The sequence below is a fragment of the Mirounga angustirostris genome, unplaced genomic scaffold, assembly GCF_029215605.1.
Source record: "Mirounga angustirostris isolate CCGP_5_RB_7025 unplaced genomic scaffold, mMirAng1.0.hap1 SCAF_10, whole genome shotgun sequence".
In the NCBI taxonomy this organism is placed as follows: Eukaryota; Metazoa; Chordata; class Mammalia; order Carnivora; family Phocidae; genus Mirounga; species Mirounga angustirostris.
The window spans coordinates 95,375,479-95,399,653 of record NW_026991718.1 but is presented as its reverse complement, the minus strand read 5'-3'; the positions used below and the strand labels follow the sequence as shown (position 1 = coordinate 95,399,653).

General features: G+C 42.1%; 2 protein-coding genes and 1 long non-coding RNA gene across 3 annotated transcripts in view; 2 read left to right on the top strand and 1 right to left on the bottom strand.

Moving 5' to 3' along the window:
• Positions 1–3,250: 3,250 nt before the first annotated feature.
• Positions 3,251–9,673, bottom strand: LOC123851522 (uncharacterized). Its single transcript, XR_008506917.2, has 3 exons — positions 9,555–9,673; positions 8,701–8,793; positions 3,251–3,585 (listed from the first exon to the last, which is right to left on the bottom strand). It is a non-coding gene; the product is annotated as an uncharacterized LOC123851522 (long non-coding RNA).
• Positions 9,674–9,727: 54 nt separating this feature from the next.
• Positions 9,728–13,148, top strand: LOC123851521 (protein PET117 homolog, mitochondrial). The gene is made up of 2 exons (XM_045885369.3): positions 9,728–9,927; positions 12,999–13,148. The coding sequence occupies exons 1-2, from the start codon at positions 9,832–9,834 to the stop codon at positions 13,146–13,148; spliced, it is 246 nt and encodes an 81-aa protein (XP_045741325.1). The 5' UTR covers positions 9,728–9,831.
• A 306-nt stretch (positions 13,149–13,454) lies between these two features.
• The window catches only part of KAT14 (lysine acetyltransferase 14), a 31,199-nt gene continuing 20,478 nt past the window's right edge, over positions 13,455–24,175 (top strand). The window contains exons 1-3 of the mRNA XM_045885368.3: positions 13,455–13,713; positions 15,553–15,671; positions 19,512–19,633. Of these exons, the coding sequence (XP_045741324.1) occupies positions 13,455–13,713; positions 15,553–15,671; positions 19,512–19,633 (500 nt within the window). The remainder of the gene's footprint in view (positions 13,714–15,552; positions 15,672–19,511; positions 19,634–24,175) is intronic.

Here is a 24,175-nt window from a genome sequence, read left to right as displayed (position 1 = left end):
AAAAAAGATTATCTGTCTTGACCAAGTAAGATTTATTCCTGGACACAAGCCTGGGTCAATATACAAAAATCAATCAGTGTAATACATCATGTTAACAGAGTGAAAGAGAAACCCACATAATCATCTTGGCTGATAAAGAAAAAGCATTTGACAAAATTCAACACACTTTTTAATAAAAAAAACTCCCCACACTTAATAAACTAGGAATGGAAGGATGCTTCCTCAACATGATAAAGGCCATATATGAAAAACCAATAGCTAACATCATCCCCAATGGTGAAAGACTGAAAGCTTTTCCCCTAAGATCCAGGACAAGGCAAGGATGCCCACTTTGCCACTTCTGCACAACCTAGTGCTGAAGTCCTAGCCAGGGCAACCAGGCAAGAAAAAGAAAAGGCACCTACATTGGAAAGGAAGAAGTGAAATTATCTCTATTTACAGGTGATATACTTTCATATGCAGACACCCCTAAAGAGTCTATACACAATAAAACAGAGCTAATAAATACAGCAAAGTTGTGGGATACAAGATCAATGTACACAAATCACCTGCGGTTTTTTTTAAGGATTTTATTTATTTATTTGTCAGAGGAGAGAGCACAAGCAGGGGGAGTGGCAGGCAGAGGGAGAAGTAGGCTCCCCACTGAGCAAGGAACTCCATGTGGGACTCAATCCCAGGACCCTGGGATCGTGACCTGAGCTGAAGGCAGACGCTTAATGACTGAGCCAGCCAGGCACCCCTCACCTGCAGTTTTTTAAAGATTTATTTATTTTAGAGAGAGAGAGAAAGAAAGAGCACAAGTGAGGGAGAGGGGCAGAGGGAGAGGAAGGCACAGAATCTCAAGCAGACTCCCCACTGAGCATGGACCCCCCCCCCCATGCGGGGCTTGCTCTCAGGACCCCAAGATCATGACCTGAGCCGAAATCAAGAGTCAGGCGCTTAACGGACTGAGTCACGCCGGCACCCCCAGCTGGATTTCTATACATGAACAATGAACAGTCCATGAAAGGAATTAAGAAAACAATTCTGTTTAAAACAACATCAAAAATAATTAAATACATAGGAATGAATTTAACAAAGGAGGAGAAAGACTTGTACACTGGAAACTCAAAATATTACCCCCCCAAATTAAAGAAAGATATAAATAAATGGAAAAACATTTCCTGAAGAATTGAAAGACTTAGCACTGGACAATATTCCCCTAAATGATCTACAGATCCTGTGCAATCCCTATCAAAATCCAAGTGATATTCCTTGCAGAACTAGAAACATCAATCTTAACATTCATATGCAATCTCAAGGGACCCCAAATTGCCAAAGCAATCTTGAAAAATATCAAAGTTGGAGGACTCAGATTTGATTTCAAAACTTATTATAAACCTACAGTAATCAAAACAGTGTTGTTCTGTCTGGCATAAGGACAGACATACAGACCAATGGGATAGAATAGAGAGCCCAGAAGTAACCACTCACGTATATGGTCAATAATTTTTAACAAGGGTGTCAAGTTCACAGCAAATGATGCTGGAGTATCTTGTAGTGCCAGAAAGTAAGCAAGTATGAGGAAAAAAAAAACAACAAAACCCATTGGTGGGGATGTGTCAAAGGGTACAGGAGCCTGCTGAAAGAGCTCCCAGCGGCCAAAACTGCAACAATTTGAGCCACAAGATAAAGAAATGCTGTGTTATAAACCAAAGTATAAAATAAGTATGTGTGAGTCCACACTGATATAAATGATTGACTACATTACTAAATGGGAGAGAAGAGACAAATCTCCTATACAGAATTCCAAATAAATTAAATAGATCCTCCACTGAATTCACAGCGATCAATTTCAGTGCCAGAGGAAAAATTGTGTTGGACTTACTGAAATGAAGTCTATTGATTCCAACACGTCACCTTCTTAAGGGATTTTCAAGGGCAGTTTCAACGGTGATTTTTGCTTTACATGCTGAGGGCTGACTTCAGAAGTTAAACCTGAAGATGGTGGGGCCCTGTTAAATTCCCTGCCTGTTAAAGCCCACTACAGGGCCATACACGAGGCAGAGCTCCATGTTTGCTTTTTAAAAGGCCATAAGGGTGGGGCGCCTGGGTGGCTCAGTTGGTTAAGCGACTGCCTTCAGCTCAGGTCATGATCCTGGAGTCCCGGGATCGAGTCCCGCATCGGGCTCCCTGCTCGGTAGAGAGTCTGCTTCTCCCTGTGACCCTCCTTCCTCTCATGTTCTCTGTCTCTCATTGTCTCTCTCGCAAATAAATAAAATCTAAAGAAAAAAAAATTTTTTTTAAATAAAAAAAATAAAAAGGCATAAGGGTGCTTTACAGGGTGTCACGTGATGTGACGTTTCCGCACTCATTTGGTGTTGAGGTTGGAACGTTCACGCAAAGGTCAGATGCTGGTGCTGATGCAGCTGACACCCTCCACCTTCTTCCTAAACAAATCGGCCTCCTCGCTGCCTCCTCTTTCTATCAGAGACCTGCCCTGTACAGCCTTCTCATCCATTGCCTTAGGTGTCTGCCCTCACCTGCTACATTCGCGCCCACCGTCTATCCCACTTTAAACCTATGCCTTCCTATTAATATCTCCCACTAGAGTACTGATGATTAATATTCCCTAAAACAGAAGTGACTTGGAAACCCAGCTTTCCCATAATAGCTGCAAAGACCTGGCCCCGATTCAAGCCCACAAAACACAAGCCAAATTACACACTGGGTGGTGAAGGCATTTTTCTTTTTTCTTTTTTTCCAAATCCTGCCCTTGTGTGAGTTAAAGTGGAAGAAGTATTGTGTGACCACATTGTTCAAACAAAGGGAGATGATTGCACTCCTCCAGCTTGGTTTTCATTTCTTGGTTCTTCCCCAAGCCCCTGATTTCCGACTATACTTCTTTTTGATGTCTCCTCTTCCTTAGAAAAGGCCGGAGGGGAGGGCAGAGGGCAGTATGGGGCTTCATCCCCTAGAAGTGCAGAGCCATAGAGGTTTCTAAGAAGGTCAGATTTATATTTTTGTCTTAGAAATTAAGCTCAGGCTGATGGCAGAGGTTGCGTCTCCCAGTGATTTTCCATAGGAAGAATGATCATGCAAGCAATCAATTTCAAAGGGACTTCAAGGGTTGAAAACAACTCAGCAAGGGTGGGGTACCCTCAAAGCCCACAGGCTTCCAGCACACCTGAGTTTGAGCAGATATGCTTCTGAGGCTTCCTGGTTTTTTTTTTTTAAAGATTTTATTTATTTATTTGAGAGAGAGAGAAAGCACATGAGAGGGGGGAGGGTCAGAGGGAGAAACAGACTCCCTGACAAGCAGGGAGCCTGATGCAGGACTCTATCCAGGGACTCCAAGATCATGACCTGAGCCAAAGGCAGTCGCTTAACCAACTGAGCCACCCAGACGCCCCCTGAGGCTTCCTGTTTTAATGTCACCACTGGCCCCGTTTCCAATGCCCATCAAAACCGACACTGAAGGGACAGGAGTTGTGAATGGAGCACTATTGTCCGTCTATGGGGAGAGCAGTGGTCATTCTCGGCACATCTAGGTCAGTCCAAAGTTGAGAGGGGTGGGAGCTCATATGATCTCAGGATACCAGGACACTAGGAGAAAGGCAGAGACATGAGGTTCAGAAGTTCTGGCCCAGAAAACAAATTGTGTTTAACTAGCCATGTTTCCAAATCTTTGTCCAATCCTGATATACATAAAAAAGGGGTATTTGTATAGCTCGCTGGGATCAGCTTGAGGGAGCTTGGATAATTCTAAATGGAGCTTCCTGGAAGGGTGCCTGGCTAGCTCAGTTTGTAGAGCATGAGACTCTTAAATGCAACTTAATGGATAATCATTATTTACATTGTCTTTATATATATTAAAAAAAATAAAGATAAAAACAAAAAAAATCTATGATACTCTATAATTATGAGAAGAAAAACAAAAACAAAGTGTGGGGGCAGATTTAAATATTGAATCCATGTAAAATTTCCTGGTAACAACTCTGTGATTTTTTTTTTAAATGAAAAACTACAGCTTGTTTCTCTGTCTCTTTTTTATACCAAGTTTTATGTTTAAATCTGCACAGAGGGGCACCTGGCTGGCTCAGTCCGAAGAAGGTATGACTCTTGATCTCGGTTTTGTGAGTTCAAGCCCACGTTGGGTATAGAGATTACTAAAAAATAAACTTAAGAAAAACAAAAATGAAAAATAAAATGCACATAAATTCTGATCAAGACTTTTTTTAAAAGATTTTTAAAGATTTGTGATTTAAGATTTTTAAATTTATTTGAGAGAGAGAGAGAGAGAGAGCACAAGCAGGGGGAGGGGCAGAGGGAGAGGGAGAAGCAGACTCCATGCTCAGCTGGGAGCCCGATGCAGGGCTGGATCCCAGCACCCTGGGATCATGACTTGAGCTGAAGGCAGACGCTTAACCGGCTGAGCCACCCAGGTGCCCTGAGCAGTCGAAATTGTATTTAAAGGCTCTAGTAGCTCTTTTCTTCCATTAACAATGGTAATGTTACATTTTTTTTTCTGATAATGTGACTGGATTTTGAATCCAAAAGAACTCGGTCACACCAAGTATTTGGAAACGATGAAACTCATCTATGATTTGGGCAAGCTTGGTGAGGGGCCTTACTGCTGCCCCCGCTGAGATGTCACCAGAAGGCCCACTGAGCTGCAAACGAAGAGACATTTCCTAAATATGTGAGCAAGGATTCAGGACCACTCCCAGCAGCAGTAGTGACAGGAGCTGTTCCCCTCCCCCCAGGGCCCAGGGGTTCCCATCTTAAGGCTCCCTGGCAGGGATACTCCAACTTGCATTATCGCCACCTGCCTGGCTTTGGTGCAGCCGTGATACTAATTCTTTGTCTCAACCAAAAAGCCAAGGAGGTAGCAGACATATCATCGTACCCATAGTACAGAGGAGGAAGCTGAGGCCCCAAAGGTCAGGGATTATCCCCCGAGTGAAGCCAGAATCCCTGCTTCCCACCTCTTTGTTCCTGCAGAGCCTCGCTCACAGAGACTATCTTCTGAGAACAATATTCTGCTGGATGCTGCAAGGCTCTCCTATCAAAAGGAGGAATGGAAGACCCCAAATCAGAATTCCAAGGGGCCATATGAATGGGGCACATCTCTCAGAAGTCCATTTTCCAGTCAACATCCCAGGGAGGTGAATGCTATTCTCCCAGAACCTATGGAGGGTTCCTGGGGGATTTTTCTGTTTTCTTCTGGTTCTCTCTCCCTCCCCTCTCCCATCAGTGCCTAGTCCTCTCTTCCTCTTTCCTCTCCTCCCTCTCTTGCTTAACTCTCTCCTCCCACTTTTTAAGTCGTTAAAATACAGGATTGGAAGATTCTAGATACACATATTCTCCTTGTATCTATTGACAGAAGATATATGTTCTCTGTTTTAAACTTTAAACCAGGCAAATTTAATCTTTTATGTCTTTGAAAACAAAATTAAAAACCAATTAGGTTGCTCTGTAACTTTCTGGCTGTGGGCTCTGGGCAAGTTATATACCGCTCTGTGCCTCAGTTTCCTCACCTGTAAAATGGGGACACAAACAGCACCCATTTTGTAGGGTCATTGTGAAGATGAAATGAGTTGATACATATAAACAGTCTTTTTTCACCTTCTTTTAACAGCTTCAGTGAAATTATTAATATATCATAAAATTTACCCTTTAAAGTACCCAATTCAGTGGGTTTTAGCAGAGTCAAGAGTTGTGCACCCATCCTCATGATCTAATTCTAGAACATTTTCATTACCCCCAAAAAGAAACTCATTTGCCATTACTCCCCATCTCCCAAATCCCCAGCCCTTGGCAAACAGGGATTTGTCTATTCTGGACACTTTAAATAAATGGAATCATACAATACCTGATCTTTTGTGCTTCTTTTACTTAGCATAGTGTTTTCAAAGTTTCAAGGTTCATCCATGTTGTAGCGTATAGCATATTCTTTTTTTTTTTTTTTTTTTGGCATTCTTAAATGAACTTTTTTTTTTTATTAACACATAATGTATTATTTGTTTCAGGGGTACAGGTCTGTGATTCATCAGTCTTACACAATTCACAGCGCTCAACATAGCACATACCCTCCCCAATGTCTATCCCCCAGCCACCCCATCCCTCCCACGCCCACCACTCCAGCAACCCTCAGTTTGTTTCCTGAGATTAAGAGTCTCTTATGGTTTGTCTCCCTCTCTGGTTTCATCTTGTTTCATTTTTACCTCCCTTCCCCTGTGATCCTGTCTTGTTTCTCAAATTCCTCATATCAGTGAGATCATATGATAATTGTCTTTCTCTGATTGACTTATTTCACTTAACATAATACCCTCTAGTTCCATCCACATCGTTGCAAACGGCTATATCAGTACTTCTTGTCTTTTCTTTTGATGTGTGTATATGTGTATGTATAATTTATTTTTTCTTCTTGGTGCTTTAAAATTTTTCTTACAATTTCTTTTCTTCCTAACTTTATTGAGGAATAATTTACAAATAAAAATTGTTTATATTTATGGTGTACAATGTGATGACTTGATACATCTACACATTGTGAAATAATGACTGCAATCAAACTCATTAACACATCCATCACTTCAAATTGTTACCTTTTTGGTGTGTGGTGAGGACACTTAAGATCTACTCTATTAGCAAATTTCAAGTATACAACACAGTATGATTCACTCTAGTCACCATGCTGTGCATTAGATCCCCACAACTCATTCATCTTATAAATGAAATGGTCAACAGGTAGATGAAAAGGTGCTCGACATCACTGATTGTCAGGAAAATCAGAAGACACAAATTATAACCACAAAGAGGTATCACCTTACACCTGTTAGAGAGGCTGTCATCAGAAAGACAAGAAGTAAGAAGTGTTGGTGAGAATGTGGAGTAAAGTAAGTAGGAATGTAAACTGGTGCAGCCGCTATGAAAAACAGTATGCAGATTCCTCAAGAAATTAAAAATAGAACTATCATGTGATTCAGCAATTGCACTTCTGGGTATACATCCAAAGGAAATAAAATCAGGATTTTGAGGAGCTATCTATACTCCCATATCAGTTGCAGCATTAATAGCCAAGATATGGAAACACTGTAAGTGTCCACTGACAGATGAATGGATAAAGAATATCACACACACACACACACACACACACACACACACAGGAATATTATTCTGCCCTGAAAAAGAAGGAAATCCATTTGCAACAACATAGATGAACCTGGAGGGTATAATGCTAAGTGAAGTAAGCCAGACACAGAAAGACAAATACTGTATGATCTCACTTATATGTGGAACCTAAAAAAGTCAAAGTCACAGAAGCAAAGAGTAGAAGAGTGGGAGCTGGGGGTGGAGGAAATAGATCCTGGTAAAGAGATAAACAGCTTTGAAATGCATGTAGCACATTAATGTGCTAAGTGCCAATATTATGAAGTGATTTTTTTTAACCCTCCCTGTGGGTGGGTGGTTCTCAATCTTATGCCTTCTACCTTGTAGTAGGAGCTCTGCGATTATTTCAGGAGCACCTCTTACTGAGATTCTCCAATGGTTAGGCAGGACTTTTCCATTTAGTTGGCATAAGTGATGATTTACCATTGAGAAAAAGAGAGTGAGGAATTCAAGACCAATCAGCACCTGGCTCCTGGAGGAGAGTTGCTAGAAGGTTCTGACAGAGAACTGGGTCTTGAATCTTCTATATTAGGTGATACTGACTCTGGAGCAGGAATCCACACCCATACTTAACTTTGGGGAACAGTTCATTGCTGTCTTAGCTTGGGCCACTGTAACAAAAATACCAAAGACTGCATGGCTTAAACAACGGAGATTTGTCAGTTATGGAGGCTGGGAATTCTGAGATCAGGGTGCCAGCCTGGTTGGGTTCCAGTGAGGGCCCTTCCTGGTTTGCAGACAGCCGTCTTCTTGCTATGTCCTCACGTGGTGGATAGCAAGCTTTAGTTTCTTGCTCTTCTTATAAGGACACTAATCCATCCTGGGGGCTCTACCCTCATGACTTTATCAAAACCTACCTACCTCCCAAAGGCCCCATCTCCTATAACTAGGGGGTTAGGATTTCAACATAAGAGTTTTAGGAGGGGACACAAACATGCAGTCCATAATGAATGCTACTTGTTAACCGTCTCCCCCTTTTTTTTTTAAGATTTTTTTATTTATTCATTTGACAGAGATAGATACAGCGAGAGAGGGAACACAAGCAGGGGGAGTGGGAGAAGGGGAAGCAGGCCTCCCGCAGAGCGAGGAGCCTGATGAGGGGCTCCATCCCAGGGCCCTGGGATCATGACCTGAGCCAAAGGCAAATGCTTAACGACTGAGCCACCCAGGTGGCCCTCCCTGTCTTTTTTATTGTGATTATTGGATATAGGGGTCTGCAGTCATTCTCTCATTTCAGTCATTTATGTGACAGTAATCACACAAAATACCCTGTTAAGGGTCATAAATATTTAAATAGATAATCCACTTTTTCGTTTGACATTGTTAACACATAAAGGATTTTTAAAAGTAGAATAAAACTACATTTAAAGAAGACAAATTGAAAAATTAGTCACAATAGAATGCAAGGCCATCTAACTCTGACAAATTCTAAGGCCATGTAGCTCTGCTGAAGGCTCACTGACTCAGAGAAAAATATCTGGAGTCCACCACAAGTAAAAAGCAGTCCAATATAGTTTTTTTTTCTATTAGAAAAGTATACAAATATACCTTGAATTAAAGTTCTTCTAACTCCACGGTCTATTAAGGCAGGAACCCAGTTTTCCAATTCAGTGGTACATCCTCCTCTGACTGAGAAAAATACTGTGGACAAAATGTGATTTGAAAAGAGTATTTAAATTTTTTTATTTTATTACATTTCTTAAGAGCAATAATCACCTCATGCCATTTATGCTGAAATAACAGAAACTGGAATAGCAAGGCACTACAGAAATGAATGATGGAGAAGCCCTTGGGTGATCCTAACCAAGACATGGCCCTAATCAACATTGTCCACAGTTGTTTCCATAGGAAGAAGCTTACTCCCTGTGAATTCCAGTGGGAAAGAATGACTTAATGGGAATACTCTTCATTGTCTGCTCTATCAGATACTTTATAGTTTCTGGAAAGCCAAACTTCTTTCTACCATAAGGAAAAGTGAAAATGATGTCTTGCACAATGCCTGACGCATTCTATCATTCATTCATTCATTTATTCATTTTCCTAGTAATGTGGGAATCGGGAATCCTGTCTTATTGGTGAGGGAACTGAAGTTCCAAAGGTATAAAGGCGATCTCTTAAAGATTACACGGGAAACAATTTGACCAGCGCTTTTCTCATCTGGAGGCAACGAGGCATCGCTGCTCAGTTAGCATGCTCTTTAGCCAGAAGACTTTCGGTTTTAAGAAAAATCAGAGCCTGACCAGGCAGCACACAGCATCAAGATGAAAACAGGTGACAGTGTCTACAACATTTAATTATGAATCTTCAAGCAAGAACTCCATCTTCTGGTGGCACCTGCCCCTCCAAAGGGGCAATGAGGCTGCGTTTGGGGAAGCTGGTATGGAGCAAAGGACCCGGCTCACCGTCGCGCTCAGAGGGGACAGGTGTGTGTGTGCGCGCCAGGGTCGGGAGGAGAGGCAGAGGCACTCCTGCCCCATGACCGCACCCGCAGCCACGTTTTCCGCGGAGCGAGACGCCGCTCGGCTCTCGATTGCTCGCGCCTGGCGCGGCGGGCGGCGCACCCGGAGGCCGGGGCTCTGCGCTCGAGCGGTCGAGCCTGACCCGTACCCGCAGAGAATCGCTCAGCGACTGCCCGGGGCCCGGGGCGGGTAGGAGGAGGCCGCAGTGGCCGGCGCGGGGATGTCGAGGAGCTCGAAGGCGGTGCTGGGCCTCTCGGTGGTGCTGACGGCGGCCACCGTGGCCGGCGTGCATCTGAAGCAACGGCAGGACCGGCAGGTCGGTGTCACGTGACCGCCTCTTCCGGGGTCCGCGCGCGGTGGCCGCGGCGACGGCGACCTTGGGCCCGCTGGTCTCTCTCCGCGTGGTTCTCCGCTGCTCCTCGTCTTTCCCTCTTTCGCGGGTCCGCGGCGGCGCGGCCCGCCTCCCCCGCGCTCTCGCGACTGCGGCCTGGCCGCCGCCCGCCGGGTCCTGGGCGCCGCAGTCCCCGCGGCCGCGTGCACCGGGAGGCCCCGGGCGACCCCGTCCTGGCCGGCGCCTGGGAGCCCCGGCCCTCGGCGCTGCAGCCGCCTGGCTCCCGCTAAGGCCCGCCCGCGGCGTGGTCGGCGGTCCGGTTCCCAAGTCACCGCCAACCTGCAGTGACACCGACTTTTAGCGTCTCACCTGGGCTGCTGCAAAGTCGAAGCGGGGAAGGGGTTTGCGTGGGGTGCACTCAGCAAGTTGTCGGCCTCTCCCCAACCCCAGGCCCAAGGTTGAGGCTCAATCCTAATGTGTTTCAGTGCTAGTGAGATTTTATCCCAGGATTAAGGAGGCTTCCCCGCATCCACTTTCCGTGCCTTTGGCCAAGGTAATTTGATGGATGCTTTTTTTTTTTTTTTTTTGGTCTTTTGTCTTTTAAGAAGCAGTTTGCTATGGAAACCAGATTCCGGGAACTGGAGATACCAGCCTCCATATTTTCTTTTTTTCGGTACTTGTATTTCTGGAAATAACCGTGACTTACTGATGGGTAGAATGGCCGTCCATTCTGTGTCTCTCAGTTCCTATTTTCTTTACTCTAGTTGGCGCATGTTTAATGACCGATCTCTGTGTGTTAGGCACCACACTAGGCACGTTGAGAAACAAAGATAAGGAAGGACAGGCGTCCCTGAGTCTGTAACTGATTCACAGCAATGCGGAACGTTGAGTGTGAGAACAAGCACCTAGGTCAGCGCGTGTGTTAGGGTTGAGCCTAGTTTGCTAAGGGTGGAAATGAACTGGATGAACTAGTAAACAGTCTTTTCTTGCATTGGGCTGAGCAGTGTGCTTGGTATACAGAGATGAAGCAGATGAGGTCTTTGTCCTTGTTGTTCACAGTTTGTGGAAATCAGAGAAAGGTGTGATGGTGTAAGAATTTTGGGGAGGGGGTGTTGGGATGAATCATGACGGTGTGAAAGGTTAGAGATTTGGGAATCAAGTATGGCTTCTGAGGGGGTAGCTTTTGGAACACAGGCAGGAGAGTTCCTCTTCTAAGAAATGAAAGGAAATGAGGGTGATCAAAAGAAATTTGAGATGCAGTAGAGGATTTAGCTCTGAGGTCAGTGAAGGCAGAGATTTTCAAAGAGTATGGGGTAGGATGGGTAAGAACTTGGTTCTGAACTAGCCACACATCTCATGTTCCTGGGAAGTTTTTTACAACCTAACCTACTCCAGACTTCTTAAATGAGAATCTCTTGGAGGTGGGGGATCCAGCTTAGGTATGTTTTAAAAGCTACCCAGGGAATTCTAACATGCAGGCCGGGTTGAATATCACTGTGCTAGAGAATGGAAGAACAGAAAGAGCTAGATACTTGGAAGTTAGGTGAAGAGAAGATTGACCAGAATAACCTGTGTTTATTTTACATCCAGTCATTCACCATGGACTTTCTTTCTCGCCTGGGAGGGAGTAAAACAGATGATTGACACTGTGGGTGTGTTGGAAGTTTCAAGGAAGCAAGAAATAAAATAATGACTGTAGTTTACTATCATTTTTGACTGTCTGCCACATACCAGGTACTGACATTCATCCTTACAGGAACCCAGCAAAAAGAGTAGTGCTATATGAGTAATGGTCAAGAGGTCTTGGTGGTTAGGAAGATAGTTAAGTGGAAGTCACAGGCAATCAGCATATATTGAAACTTGGAGGAAGGTAGCAAATGGTGGCCGGAGAGCAAGCTCCTAAGCCATATGCTGAAGTCTGAGAAAGGAAGGGTGGGATCTCAGAGGCAGGTGTGGGAAGAATGATTCCAGCCAATGGTGTGCGCTTTGGGAGGTGGGGTGGGAGTGTGGGTGGGTGTGTCATGGTTCTTGGAGCATAGGACCAAACACCAGGAGAGGGAGGAGTCAAATGTCTCTGGAGATGTGGTCAAGGAGCAGTGTTCCAAAAAGTTGGTTTTCAGTTGTATTGTCTGTTTCAGGACTCTTAAATTCCCCCAGACTCCTTGGTAAGAGCAAATGACACTCTAGGCTTGGAGGAGGTCCAGCAAGTAGGTACTTTGTGAGTTTTTAAAATAGACCTGATAATTTAAAACAAAAAAACAACCCCAAGCCTGGGCCCCACCCCCATTAATTCTACCTCACAAGGCCACTGTTAAAAAAAATTAGAGTATTTTGTGACCTAAAAACCGTAAAATGGTAATTATTAGTAATGACTGGATTTTTGCTTTAAAAAGTCTCACCTTAAGTGCTAGGTCCATGTTCTGGAATTTTCTGCCTGTCTTTAGTGCTTATCAAAGTAACTACCACTGATGGGCCTTTATTTTTTCGTCTGGTAGTAGCAGAGTCTCGGTTATATAACTGGTTGGTAATTCTTTATAATTTTTGCTTCTTCTCTTTACATACTAGAAAAAACCAAGTTCTTTCCTTTCTTGCATCCTATTTAAATTTCAGTAACCTTCTTTTTTCTTTCTTTGATGTTTATTATTCAGTGAGATAATTGCTAACATGAGTGTAGTTCATAGAGTTACTGTGGTAAATCTCACCAAGTCTTTTAAAGCATTGAATATCAATTAAGCTTTTAAAGTTCAACACAGGAGCAGTTTTTTCCTTTTTAAGTTAATGTTATTTCCCATTAAGTTTCTATACTGAATGTTCAGGAATTTCTTAAAATAATGATAAGAAGTCATTTTAGTGATAACACTAGTGGAGCACACTGCGAAATTAATCTGATGGTTTATTACATTTTACATTTATGCAGAAAGTTGAAATAGTAATTGGGTATTTGGAGTCTGAAAGTTTTCAGTGTATTTTAGTAGCACTGTTACTCGGATTGAATGGCACGAGGATGGGAACCACCTGTTCAGGGTGTTACTGAAATCTGTTTCTTACGTTTTTAGAGGCTTCATGATGGAGTGATCAGAGACATTGAGAGACAAAATCGGAAAAAAGAAAACATTCGTCTTTTGGGAGAACAGATTATTTTGACTGAGCAACTTGAAGCAGAAAGAGAGAAGATGTTATTGGCAAAAGGATCTCAAAAAACATGACTTGAAATGGATGTCAAATATTGATGGGACAGTGTCAAGTGTGGGTGTGCGAGTGTGGATAGAGAATAGCTTAGTGAGGTCTTTAACCTTTTTTTGGTCACTGTCCTTTCCAGCTTGACCAGAGAAAAGGACAGTGGACCATATATTCTAAATTACTGCTTTAAAAGTCCCTTCTGAGTCAAGAAGCAGGCAGACACTCTTCTGAAGAATTTCTGTCTGTGTGGTCCTGGTAGAAGCCCTGGTAAGCTTGGTGTCCAGAGCTTAGGATTGTTAGTGAAAAGCACTTTGGAACTGTGAGAGGAAGGGATGGATAGTAACATGCACCTGAGTAGTTTGATAAGCCGGCACGATGATGAAGCCACGAGAACATCTACCTCAGAAGGGCTGGAGGAGGGGGAGGTGGAGGGGGAGACTCTCCTGATCGTGGAATCGGAGGACCAGGCATCAGTGGACTTATCTCATGATCAGAGTGGGGATTCCCTCAACAGTGATGAAGGAGATGTGTCGTGGATGGAGGAGCAGCTGTCCTACTTCTGTGACAAGTGCCAAAAATGGATCCCGGCCAGTAAGGAGCTTCTCAATTCCTTTGATTTGTCAATTCCTGCATGAAGGTTGTTTTTCTAACCTGTGAGCCAAACATGAATGTAAAATGGACCTAAATAAAAAGATAATTATTATATTTATTATTAGTTTAGTTGGTTAATGACAGATTTATATAAAACATAGACACATTTGTATTAATAAAAATTACTGTCAACCTCTCACGTTGTTAAATTAACGTTCTTGATGGCAACCCAATAAAAATCAGAAAATTGGAAATTCTGCGTTATTTAAAGAATTAGCCACATTGTTCTAACAAGATCATGTTACGGATTTGGGGCCAAATAATAGGCCCAGTATAGAATTAAGGTTCAAGTTACTCGGGTAATATTTAACTCCCATGGAAGACTGCTGTTGTATGCTAAGTCAGAATTAGCAGATTGAGAGTATTTTGTGCTCTTTTTCTGGGACCATTCTTGTTTTCTGCTTGCTGGCCTCCTAGATCTGCTGGCAAGAGATACATACACACGTGCTCTCCTGATACCTCACTCTTTCAACTTAATCTTTGCATCTGCCAGCTTCCAGGCTCTCAAGGAGCATGCTCTGCCAGCCATCATGAGTCTTAACCAAAACAGGATTTTCCCATTAGGCAGAGACTAGTAAAGGAATTCTTTGTGTAATAGAGTTTGTAACTAGGTCAGAGGAATTTGTGTGTGTGTGTGTGTGTGTGTATACACATACATACATGTGAAATGGGTCATTTTCTGGTATGTGGAAATGTGTTTAAGATGGATTTAACTATTCAGAATAATAGTTACTATTAATAAATTAACATTTTCATAGGAAACAATGTAGAACTTTCTATGCCTTAGCTAGTGTTTGCTTCTGAGCAGTTTCTGCTTATTGATTCACGCACCTGCCTGAAAATCTCAGTGGCATTCCCCTTGTCCTCTCAGGATGTGTTTTAAGCTGTCTTTCACGATAGGGTCCCTACTAACTTCAGCTTCTCTCTTCAGTATCCTGTTGCCACACAACCAGCACTTTGCAGTTAGGGTGAGCTTTTCTTCTCCACAAACATTTCTTTCTTACCCCAAGGTCTTCACACATTTTCATTTCCTCTCTGGAATATGTGTCTCTCTAGCCCCCATGGCCACCCTGCCAAACACACAGGCACCCCTTTTCACCTGGCCAATTCTAGTCATCCTTCAGGCCCCCTGCAGACCCACTTTTTCTAGCCCTCCCATCTTCCTAATATGGGTTGGGCTTCCCTTCTCTGTGCCCTCACATTGCCCTATGGCACACACTGCGTTCCATTCCAGTGGTTGTCTTGTCTCTCAGAGCATCAGCATCACCTGATTCTGGTGATTCAAGGCAGAGACCCAGACCCCACTTTCAGAGAGTGATTCATTCCAGGAGGATGGAGAACACTGTGCTGTTGTGATGACCTATTTCCTCATCTGTGGCCCTCCAAATTTGTAAAATGCCAAGAGCACACCTGCCTTGGGTACTGTGTATTCCAGTTCCTACACCAGTACCTGGCATGCAGCAGGAACTCAGATATTTCTTGAAAGAATGTGTCAAGAGACCCATAGGAATCAGGAATGTCAACAGTTGGAAAATCAATGACAGCAATAAAAACTTGCTTTTTCAGTATCTTTCTCCTAAAAGTTAGGGAACCACAGATCTCAACAGGTATACGCTATGTTAGAAAAATAAAAATTTTTCTTCTACCTTCCCCATTCCCATCCTGCTGTCATGGGTTGGCTAAAAAAGGAAAAACATGGGAAGCATGGAAAATCTGGTTGATAAACGATAAACGCCGCTGTAAATAAACCTATGATGTGCCTTTTTGTTTTTCTCCTAGGTCAGCTGAGGGAACAGCTCAGTTACCTTAAGGGTGATAATTTTTTTAGGTTCACTTGTTCCGATTGCTCGGAAGATGGCAAGGAGCAGTATGAAAGGCTGAAGCTCACGTGGCAGCAAGTGAGTAAAAAGCTCTCCCCCTCGAATTCATGAGGTCGATCCTGCAAAGAATTTAGTGGAATGAATATTCAGAGAATGAGGAGCTTACTTCTAGGCTTTTGAGCGGTTTTGAGAGTCACTTTCTATATCACAATGAAAATCATATTCCAACTATATGGAGAAAGGAGTTCTTGGTAAAAATACTCAACGCTAACTTAGTGAATTAGGTTTGAGATTCTTGAAAACCTCAGATACACACAGAATTTCATTTATATATAATACCAAACTCTGATTTTAATGGAATTAAAAGGTTCACATTTTTTCTGGCAGCCATGTTTAGAACAATAAAACCATTTTTAAAAATGTAAAGATGGCCACATTAGAAATAGTTGAAAGGTATAATGTGGCAGAAGCCAACATAAATCTGGCTTTTCTGTATTTGAACACAGACATGCTTGAAAATTTTTTTTCAATGAATGCCTATGGCCACCTTTTAACCATCTTTGGTACCAGCACCCTAGTCCAAGCCAATTATAGCATGAACAATAGCTTTTTACTGATCTCCAGTTTGCATTAAATTTTTTTGGTTTTGTTCTTATATTAATATGTCTATAACAGGGTACCAATGATAACAGTAAGTTCTAAAAATGACTGGAGTATACATACTGAGTGCCTCGGACAAACCCGGTGCTGTCGTAGGCCTGGAGACTGCTGTGCTGAGTGAAACAGCTGGGGAGCTGGCATTCTAGGCATTTATTTTCAACAGTAAGCAGACAAACAAATAAGTTAATTACCCATAGCACTTTTTTTGCTAGGAAATAAGCAGGGTAATGAGAAAGAGTTTAGATGAAATGATCTTAGCCACTTAAGGTATTCCTTATAAACTGCAGTTGCTTTAGCAGCTTAGACTGTTATCTTAATTATCAGTGCTTCCCTAGGAGATGTACTAATGAAATCTGTCAGTGGTGAATTTAGGGAGCCTTTTTTGACTAGCCAAAAATATGCAAGTAGAAAATGAAGGGAAGTTTGTACTGAGGATATAACCTCATAAATGTAATTGTGATGTTTTTCTCAGCATGTACATGGGATATTGCATCTAGGCAAGGTCAGATTAATATTAATAGATTATTCTGATGCATATACCCACGACAGATTTGTGTTTGATCTGCAAGTAGCTTCTCAAAAAGCTGTAAAGTGGAAGAAATAGCAAGTATGTATAGTTTATTTGCAAGAATACGAGTTTTCTGTGGAGGTTCTTTTGAAAAGAACAACCAGCTTTTGGTTATATTGCTTAGAAGATACAATATTGGTTCAGTTTGCACTTTTAATTAGACTAACATCACTTGAAAATTATGTTTTCACTGCCAGAAGACAGATTGATGGGAGATAATACTCTGGTATGATGAAGTGGCAGATCAGACACTTGGTAGATCTGGTCTTGGTAAACTACTGACCAGTATTTCTAGTTGCACCTAAAAAACCGAGACTCTCAAGAAAGAGCTGAAAGAGAATCAGATGGTTTTGGATAGATTCTATTGCTGTCACCAAATAGGTGGGTTTTCTATCCTTTTAAAACTTAAACTTTGTTGATTTTTGCAAGTAATAAGTAGAAATGCTTGTTTGATCACAAAATACCATTAGTAAAGCAGTCTGGTCTCCTGACCTTTCTTCCATGCCCTTTCTTGTGTCCTCTCCTCCTTAGTGATTTGTGAACCACAGTTGGAAATGCAGGAGAAACTCTATCATGTGTTTGGGAAGGGTGGGGTACTTGTTACATTCTCATCCTGGACACTTACTCTTCCATGGCAGGTAAAGAATGTACCATGATCTGTACTCATTATTTTTCTAGGTGTTTTCCAGCTTGTGAAGTGCCTACTGTGGCTCAGCCAGCCCTGAGCTCCTCCCTGGGGACACACTGTTACTGATGGGCTTGGGCTGCTAGTGGGAGAGCAGAAAACCCACCTGGGATTCCTTTTCTTCAGATTACAGATTCCAGGAGAGGAGGAAAACCATGTCCTTCATATATTGAGTTTGTAGTTTGCGCAGTAAATATGAAGTGATTATAGAAAAAGTTATTTTCAAGTAAATATATGAATTTTAACTTTTTAAATATTTCACACATACCAAAAAAAATATGTATATATATACACCAGAAATAAAGTAGCAGACAATGTCTCTACCACTGAGATTAACAGTGAATACATGTGTCTGAGGTAGTCTAGGGGTCTGGGAGTAGGCAGAAGCAGCTCATTTCAGTCTCTCCTTAAAGTATTTCTTGAACAATAACTTTTTTAAATTGTGGTAAAATATATATAACATGAAAGTTTACCATTTCATCCATTTTTAAGCATATAATTCAGCGGCCTTAAGTACATTTACAGTTTTGCAACCATTGCCGCTATCCATCTCCAGAACATTTTTATCTTCCCAAGCTGAAATTCCATATCCATTAAATAGTAAGTCCCCATGGACAGTTTAACTGTTTTAAGGAAGATGTTTGTTGGCTGATGTAGACCTGTTGCAAAAATGCATGGAAGAACTTGAAAACTCTGTTGATGGGGTTAATTGTTTGGTGGGCTATCTATAGGTTTCCCGAGTCTAAGGAGGGGAGAGCTCGGGTAATGGAAGCGTCAGCAGTATTAGAAGTGTCAGCATTACCAGGCCCTTGGAGTCAGAGGTTTTCGCATGGACCATCGGGGGTCTCAAGCTGTGAGCACAGGTGCTGGGGAGCCTGAGACGCAGTTTACTAGCCCCCTTACATTTTCAGGATGCGCTTTCTGGAAAGAAGAATCAAGTTAGATTCTTTTCATGGATTCTTTGTCCCCTTTTCAATTTCAATGGCCCCAAATCAATCACTGTTTCTATTAGGTTGAAAACGTAGTTTTGAATAACTGGTATCATTTTGTCCATTTACACAAAATTACATAATTCAAAATTGCATATAGATGTAAGGAGAAATGCCTGAAAGCATAGTCATTGAATGTGTCAGAAGTGATTGTTTCTTGATGGTAGATTTAGAGTGATTTTTACCTCCTCCCTTGCTCTTCTATTATTGAAATCTTCTACAGTGAACATGTGTTACTTATATTTCTGGAAAACACTTCCCAATTCGGGGCCATGAATGCATTACCTGTAAACGAGGAAGCTGGACCAGATGAGGAGTTTTCACGTGGAGCTCCAGGGGTGTCTTGGAGCCTCTGAGAGTGGGCTGAGCAGCCAGGCCTCTCGGCTCTGGGCCCCTGTCTAATGCTAATGTCATCCAAAGAAATATTTCCATGTATGAAAATGGCCAAACACTGAGTAGATGGTGACTATATTATTTTCAGCTTTGAAATTCTGAGAGCCTTTGTTTCTGCTCCTTACAGAGCTTAGAAAAACATATAGGCAGGGGTGACTTTCAAAATATTTAATAAAGATCAGCCCCAGCAGTCAGAAAATGTGGGCTGTAGCAGGTACCTGGAGGCCTCACGGCCAGAGGTTATCACCTTACCTAGTGCCGCATTGTGTAAGGTGGAGAGATGCAGGGACAGGGCTGGGGGTGGGGGGTGTACAACAGGTAGATTGCTTAGTTGCTTAGGATGGCAGTTGTTTATCATAATCAGTTCAGCCACACCTCAGCCCTGCATATGCAGCGTGTAAGGAACAACTGTACATACTTAGGTGGATTAGTGCTATTCATCTAATGAAAGCAAAACAGGAAATAAAATTCTCTACTGAGACTATTCCAAGGTAGTATCCTTTCTTTAACCCCTCTGTTCCCCACCATTCCTGCTCAGATTATAAAACAACGAACATTTCCCCTGGAAGGTTAACATCCCTAGTCATGCTTTTCTCCCAGCCCTTGTTGTGTTTGTGTTCCAGGTTGTCATGCTGGCAATGTACAACTTGTCTCTGGAAGGAAGTGGCCGGCAAGGTTATTTCCGGTGGAAAGAAGATATCTGCGCCTTTATTGAGAAACATTGGACCTTCTTACTAGGGAATAGGTAATGTGATTTTTGAAAAACTTACACTTCCATGAAGAAGTAAAGAACAAAGTACATGAGGTTTGAGACAGCCTAACGAAGCCCCTTAGGAATTAGTACTTGTGGCAATTACAAAGAATATTTTAATTCCAGAAGATATTGTTACTTTTTTAAGTTAAAAAACTTATTTACGGAAACTAAAGTGGAAGTATATACTATTAAAAGTATAGGTTTCCAGGGACGCCTGGGTGGCTCAGTCGGCTAAGTGTCTGCCTTCGGCCCAGATCATGATCCCAAGGTCCTGGGATCAAGTCCCGCATCGGGCTCCCTGCTCAGCAGGGAGTCTGCTTCTCCCTCTGCCTCTCCCTTCTGCTTGTGCTCTCTGTGTGTCTCTCTCTCAAATAAATATATAATATCTTTAAAAACAAGTATAGGTTTCTAGACTTTTCTCATCCTACTTTAGAGGAAACTCTTAGTTTCTACTGAGCATGAAGAGATTTGAAGAGATTCTTAGAAAGTTAAAAAATAGAGCATTGGATTGCATGAGGCTGTTTAACAGTTGGATGAGTAACTCTGTAACGTGAGGATATAGGATCATTAAGTCCTTTTGAAATCAATATCTTACAGAAGGTCAGAGGAAGAAAAACAGTGGCAGTGACGGGCTGTACCTATTTAAATTGCTCCTCGTTGATAGACTCTTACCCGTTCGGTATTTGTTTTTATTAACTAGCAGGTAGAACCTGTTGATAAAGTTTTGGTATTATAGCACTTAGCAAAGTCTAGGCATGTTAATACACATACGGCTTGTTCATTCATTCCTCTCCATGATAGTGCATTGACTTTACTGCTGAGCATGCCTCCTTGGTGCTCTGCTTTGGCTCGGCAGACCTGGGTATGCCAGTGCACAGATATTGAGACCACATGTTTTAACTAAAGGTCCCTGCAGATCAACAAGATTTTTATTGCTATTAGGGATTAGCGAGTTTGCAACTGCATTGGCAAATTGTGTGAGATGCTGATTGTTAGTTGCCATCTGAAGTCCCGTGTGAAGTTCATAAATCTTGCCTAATTGGGTCAGTGTAGACGTGCCACAGGCTCTGATCACAATCAGAACAGGGAGTTTGTGCCTGCCCTCACTCTGAAGGCACTGCAGCCTCTGTTTCCTGGGGCACTGAGAAGCCAGCTCCGCCAGCATCGCTCGGAGCTCAGGGCGGGCAGCCGACAGGAGCGGCGGCTTTCTGAAGGCTCGGCTGCGGGGAGAAAATAGAAGAGATTCAGTACGGTTGTACAAAAGGAGTTATTTTTGTTCTTGAGTTATTTAGTGCTACTAAGAAAAGAATTGACAGTATAACTGGTTCTTTTCTTAAAGAAAGGAAATCTGTTGTCTTAGTTTAATGATTTAGCACTATTTATGGAACTTAATATACCCCATTTATAAGGCGCAAGAAAGGGAAAAAACCGATAAAATTAGATCTTGGAACATTTTCCTGATCTCTCAGTGGCATTCTGCTTAGTAGATTGTCTTCTGGAAGAAATTGAATTTAAATTGCCTGTTTTTAAGGATTTTGCCATATTTTAACATAAGTTGTTCAGTTGTTTCATTTGTTCATTTGTATAGCATGTTCTGAGAGGAATCAGCCAAGGCTTTTTTTCTTTTTAATACTTTACTGAAAGGCATTAATTACTCTCCAGTTTCTGTGTAGTTTAACCATTAAACTAGTGGGTTTTGGCCGTGTTAGTGTATCACTTGAATTACCATTTACTTATTTAAATCCAGTCACTTTTTTTTAAATAAATACATTCATTTTAAAAAGAAACTTCAAACCACCATGATAAGTAGAAAACCTGTATCATTTGCCATACATAGAATGACACTATAAAAATAGGTGTGCTAAAAATAAAACGGTGCTATTAAATTATAGCTGAATCCCAAGGCCTGTAAAGGCAATCAAGGCCCTCTGTCTTGATTAAAAAGGGTAGTAGCATGTGTTGGGGAGAACTTAAAGCAATGAACTTTCTCCTTGATCCCACCAGAAGGAATGAAAGATCACTAAAATTACTCTGTGTGGGGCGCCTGGATGGTTCAGTTGGTTAAGCTTCTGACTCTTGGTTTTGACTCAGGTCATGATCTCAAGGTCGTGAGATTGAGCCCTGCCTGCTCCATGCTGGGGGTGGATTCTCTCTCTGCTCCTCCCCTGCCTGCTTGCGCCTGCAAGCTCACATGTGCGCTCTCTCTCTCTAAAAAAAATCACTCTGTGATTCCTTGTCACTCAGTTTCCTGCCTCAGTGCTGTCCTTCACTTTGGGAACTCTGCTGTCAGTATCCGTGATTGGAAAAGCCACCTACCTGAAACCTCTCTCCAGAGGCAGTCACCACATACTCACATCTCTGTGTCTGAACATACACGGAATCACTATGCCCCAGGGAAGCAGCCTGCAGAGGACATGCACATTTAGAGTTTTTTCATAGCTACTGAAGATTTTAATTCTGCTATCCATAGAACATTCTTTAAATTCTTAACGATAAGCATTTCTCATTTGCCATAGAATCTAAGAGTATAGTATACTGTGTAATAAAGTATAAGATTTGAATACATTTTCTTTCAGATGTTTACAGGCTTTGCTTTTATGCCTTTAATGTTTTACTAAAGTTGAAATAGGTAAAGGTTTATTCAAATGACTTTATGTACCTATTGTGGAAACAAGTTTAAACGGATACGAAAGCTTTAATTAATTGCTGCAGCTTAATTGCCTTTGTATGTGTGATCATTTAATCTGCTTTTATAATCCTGGCCTTGAATTTTTCTAGGAGGTGTAACTTTTTTCTTTTAATTCCAGTGTAGTTTAACAGAGTGTTCTATTAATTTTAGTATATAGGAGGTATATCTTTGATTAGTGAAGAATACTTTGGGTTTTTTTTGTTTGTTTTTTAAAGATTTTATTTATTTATTTAGACAGAGAGACACAGCCAGAGAGGGAACACAAGCAGGGGGAGTGGGAGGGAGAAGCAGGCTTCCCGCGGAGCAGGGAGCCAGCCTGATGTGGGGCTCGATCCCAGGACCCTGGGATCATGACTCGAGCTGAAGGCAGATGCCCAACGACTGAGCCACCCAGGCGCCCCAGTGAAGAATACTTTGAATACTTTTCTCTATTACCATATTTCATTGATTTTTACGATGCACACATTTTTAAATTTTCACATCTCTGACAACTGGATACAAACTGGACACAATCTTGTAAGGGCTAGTGTGTCATAACTGATGGCTAGTTTTCTTTTTTTGTTGTACATAAAATGGTGTATCTTAAAGTCAATGAATCTTACATTTGATGAAATATGATAAAACTCATTCATAGTATTTAAAAAATTTTTAAATGATACGGCAAGGATTCTAGGGGGAGGGCAGAGTAGGAAGCACCAGAAGTATCTCCCCACCTAGAAAACAGTTGAAATGGCAGAATCTGTCTGATGTAACTATTTTGGATCACTGGGTCTGTTTTGAAGGCTTGCAACTTCCAGGGGGAGGCTTGGAAGGTAAATTGCATTGATTTTGGTGGATTTCAGCTCTTAGCACAGTGACATTTCCCCATTCCACACCTTTCAGCCCCGTGGCAGCCAGCAGTGCACTTGTTCCCAAAGCAGCTTATACACAGCTTGTGGGAGTCAGGGTAGACAAAAAGGACCCTGTCCTCCAGATACCAGGAATCTGCTCTGATCACTGATTGCTGCTTCTGATCACAGAAATGAATATGAAGAGGTGGGTTACACCTGCCCTGAATTGTTGTAGACCTTTTTCCCTCTGGCTGCAATGACTTCAAGGGGACTTAAAAGACCGGCACTTTCCTCCCTGCCTTCATTTTTCCCTTTGTCCCCTTTTTGGAGCCAGATATCGAAAACTGAGACAATCAAAAGTAACCACATACACAGAGGAAATTAGAAAGTCACCGTGTATGCCCAGGGGAATGACCAGAGAAGAACTTAAATTTATACCTCAGGCTGATCTTTGATACAGAGATACCCTACAACAATCAGAAAAACAAAAACCCTTAAACCTCAGGGAAGGAAAATAATCTGATTTCCAGAGTTACTACATTTTAAATTCAAATATCCAGTTTTCAACAAAAAATTACAAGGAATACAAAGAAACAGGAGAGTATGGCCCATTCAAAGGAAAAAACAATAAACCAACAGAAACTGTCCCTGAAAACGACGTACCGATAGATCTACCAAAGACATTTATTTATTTATTTTTTATTTTTATTTTTTTAATTTATTTATGTTTAAGATTTTATTGATTCATTTGACAGAGAGAGAGAGAGCACAAGCAGGCGAGTGGCAGGCAGAGGGCGAGAGAGAAGCAGGCTCCTCGCTGAGCAGGGAGCCTGACACGGGGCTCGATCCCAGGATCCCGGGATCATGACTCCAGCAGAAGGCAGATGCTTAACCAACTGGGCCACCCAGGCACGCCCAGACAAAGACTTTTAAGCAACTGTGTTAAAGATGCCCAAAGAAGTGATGTGGAGAAAGTCAAGAAAATGAAGTCTAAACAAAATAGAAATATCAGCA